At 49.0% G+C, this 2,671-nt stretch overlaps 1 protein-coding gene across 1 annotated transcript; it reads right to left on the bottom strand.

The window, feature by feature from the left end:
- Positions 1-230: 230 nt before the first annotated feature.
- LOC120706312 (chaperone protein dnaJ 20, chloroplastic-like) lies at positions 231-2,671 on the bottom strand. Its single transcript, XM_039990926.1, has 2 exons — positions 2,120-2,671; positions 231-790 (listed from the first exon to the last, which is right to left on the bottom strand). Exons 1-2 carry the CDS (start codon positions 2,597-2,599, stop codon positions 641-643), a joined length of 630 nt encoding a protein of 209 aa, XP_039846860.1. The 5' UTR covers positions 2,600-2,671; the 3' UTR covers positions 231-640.

The following is a 2,671-nucleotide window of genomic DNA, read 5'->3' as shown; positions in this document are numbered from 1 at the left end:
CATTTGCCTCTCCTGCGTGAAGACAAACTATGAGTGCGACGCGTGGCACTTGTGCAGCTCTAGCTAGATGATGGCTCTGTCGATCTCAATAGGGATAGGATTTTTATACCGGTATGCGTAGTGTGTAGGTCTAAATCTCTGTGCATGCTTAGGGTGTGGCGTGTGGGTGCGTGTGTGTGTGTAAAAAGCCAAGAGGGAATGAACTTCTGAAGAAAAGGAGACAACCAGAATATAGGAAGAACTAGCTTCTTATTCACTTGTTGCTGCTGTTTGTACTATTTACATTGCAACAGGCAGTACGTGACTCAAAAAGAGTTACATAGTTGGAATTTCTACATACAGCCAGGCGGGTAGCAATAATTCAACTATATCCACCAGGGCCATGGCATTCTAGGTGCTGCTGTTTTTTTTTTCAATCCTGGAAGATGCCACTGCTACAGCTACTACTACATTACTAGTACTAAGCGATTCTGATAAGGGGTCAGCTGCAGCCTGCAGGTTTTCCAGCAGGCTCATCTTTGATGCACAACATAAAACCTCGCAGGCAACAGCCTTCGAATCGCGCTACACAAAATTATAATTGGTTTTGGCTAACATGCTAGATATGATCATTGTTGCGTTGGAAGGGTTACTATCACAGCTATTCTGCCGATGATGCCTCGGCCCTTCTTCTCCGCATCCGAGCTCCCCACGATAGATTCTCGTCTGAATCCTTCGCCATGCTCCTCCTCTTCAGTTCCGCAACCTGGTCTTCCCAAGATCTTCTCCAGCCAGATTTCTCTTCATGGTCCTGTGGTCCACATGGACAACAAATCAGTGAGAGTTAGAAAAAGAGCCTCAGGGAGTTTAAACTTCGAAATGGAGTAACAAATAATGGCTGACAGTTGCATTGGATATTGTCAACTTCATCAGAATATGGCTCTCCATCAATTCTCAGTCTTACACGTAAGGCTGGACCTTTAAAACTGTTTCCCACATAAACTAGTGCTGACATACATGAAAACGACTTTTCCAAACTCTTCTGCACGTTGCTAGTCACTCATTATCCATCCCCTACTTGCACTGTTTGTATTAGGGAAAATTCCTGTCCATTCCTATTCATATGTTTATCACATCAGGGAGAAATTCTGTTCACTGAAAAAGATTTGTACTATGTAAAAAATGCGGTGAATTTTCAGACACCCCTTGTTTATATTTATTTTCTGCATACAGAATTCACCGATCTTTCAAGCACGGTCAAGTTAAAGGCAGCCTTCGAACACTGAAAATTTACAGTGAGTTGCAAACCACACGAGATATTCCTTAAAGACCCACAACAACTCTAATCAATGTCTTAGATCATCAGTCATTAGGTACTTGATCAATCAGCCATTTAGAATATGTTTTACTATGTCATGCCATGTCAAGGAAATTATATGTTTTACAAGTTTTAAAGTTGCGTAGACTAAAGATTTAATCAAGCTAAAGCCTACCTAATATGCCCCTATTGCTCCGCCAAACAGGCCTTATTAACTATGAGCATCAATGCGAAAGCCACGCGCTAACAGACTCATTAATCAGCGACATCTAGATTGACAGCTTCGCACAAGTTGCAGTTCACTCAGGATGCATATGTTTGAACTCAAATCAAGGACTGATGTAGCTGAAACAACTAAACAGCTTTCCAAATAACAGATGAAGCACCAAACGGATCCAGATCCTACGACCAGATCAGACTGATTTTAATTTTTTTTGAATAAAAAGCGCCGACGAGTTGCTCACGTACAGAATACAGATCAAAGATCTGGACTCTGCAAACACCCTCTAGCTTCGATTGGGATCCCAACAAATCGCAGGCTGAGAGACCCTCGCTGAACATTCAAGCTTTATAAAATTCAACAAATTCACTCCGCCTAGAAATTAGGCAGAATTTAACACATGCTTTCGAGTGATGACGCCAGTAGGCAGCAGCTTCCTCTCCGATTCAGAGTCTATCTAAAAAGTAAAGTGGTTCAAGGTCCCACCCTCAACCAAAGAGCAGACACGAATCAATCGTAATCCTGACCAAGAGATTAATCCTATAACAATCGAAGTAGCATGCAATGCAATCAGGGGTCAAGCGAGGAGAGCAGTGATCCACCTGGTGGTGGTAGGCGCGATGGGAGCGGGAGCCGGAGAAGGCGAGGCGGCAGACGCCACGGGCGAGCGCACGGTCGTAGCTGGCGCGGCGGCTCGGGTCGGAGAGCGTCTCGTAGGCCTCCTGCACCTCGATGAAGCGGCGGGTGTTCTCCGCCGCGGCGCCCGGCGGGGACACGTCCGGGTGGTACTTGAGCGCCAGCCGCCTGTAGGCCGTCCGGACCTCGTCGGCGCTCCCCTCCGCCGAGATCCCGAGCAGGTCGTAGAACGTCCGCTGCGCCGTGTCCTGCTCCTGTTCTTCCGTGCGCACGCCGCCGCCGCCCTCCCGCCGGGTGGCCCGCGCGCGCAGGCGCAGGCGCAGCGCCACCGGCCGCGGAACGGTCCGCGAGTGCCCGAACGCTACGCGGCCGGCGCCAGTGGGGAGGGCGGCGCGGACCGCGGCGGCGGCGGAGGAAGTGGGGGGAGTGGCGGCGAGGTGGGGCATGTGGTTTCCTTGCTGCGCTTCGCTTGCGCCTGCTGGTTTTTTGGTTTCTTCGGTGGGTGCCGGGTCGGCTTC

The sequence above is a fragment of the Panicum virgatum genome, chromosome 5K, assembly GCF_016808335.1.
Source record: "Panicum virgatum strain AP13 chromosome 5K, P.virgatum_v5, whole genome shotgun sequence".
Lineage (NCBI taxonomy): Eukaryota > Viridiplantae > Streptophyta > Magnoliopsida > Poales > Poaceae > Panicum > Panicum virgatum.
The sequence above is the reverse complement of the archived record's forward strand: the minus strand, read 5'-3'. Positions and strand labels throughout refer to the sequence as shown.

Excerpts from the sequence above, each read along its gene's own strand:
- LOC120706312 (XM_039990926.1), bottom strand. The coding sequence starts at position 2,599 with ATGCCCCACCTCGCCGCCACTCCCCCCACTTCCTCCGCCGCCGCCGCG. Across the intron at positions 791-2,119 it reads ATCGCGCCTACCACCACCAG|GACCATGAAGAGAAATCTGG; the intron begins GTGGATCACTGC and ends TGTGGACCACAG.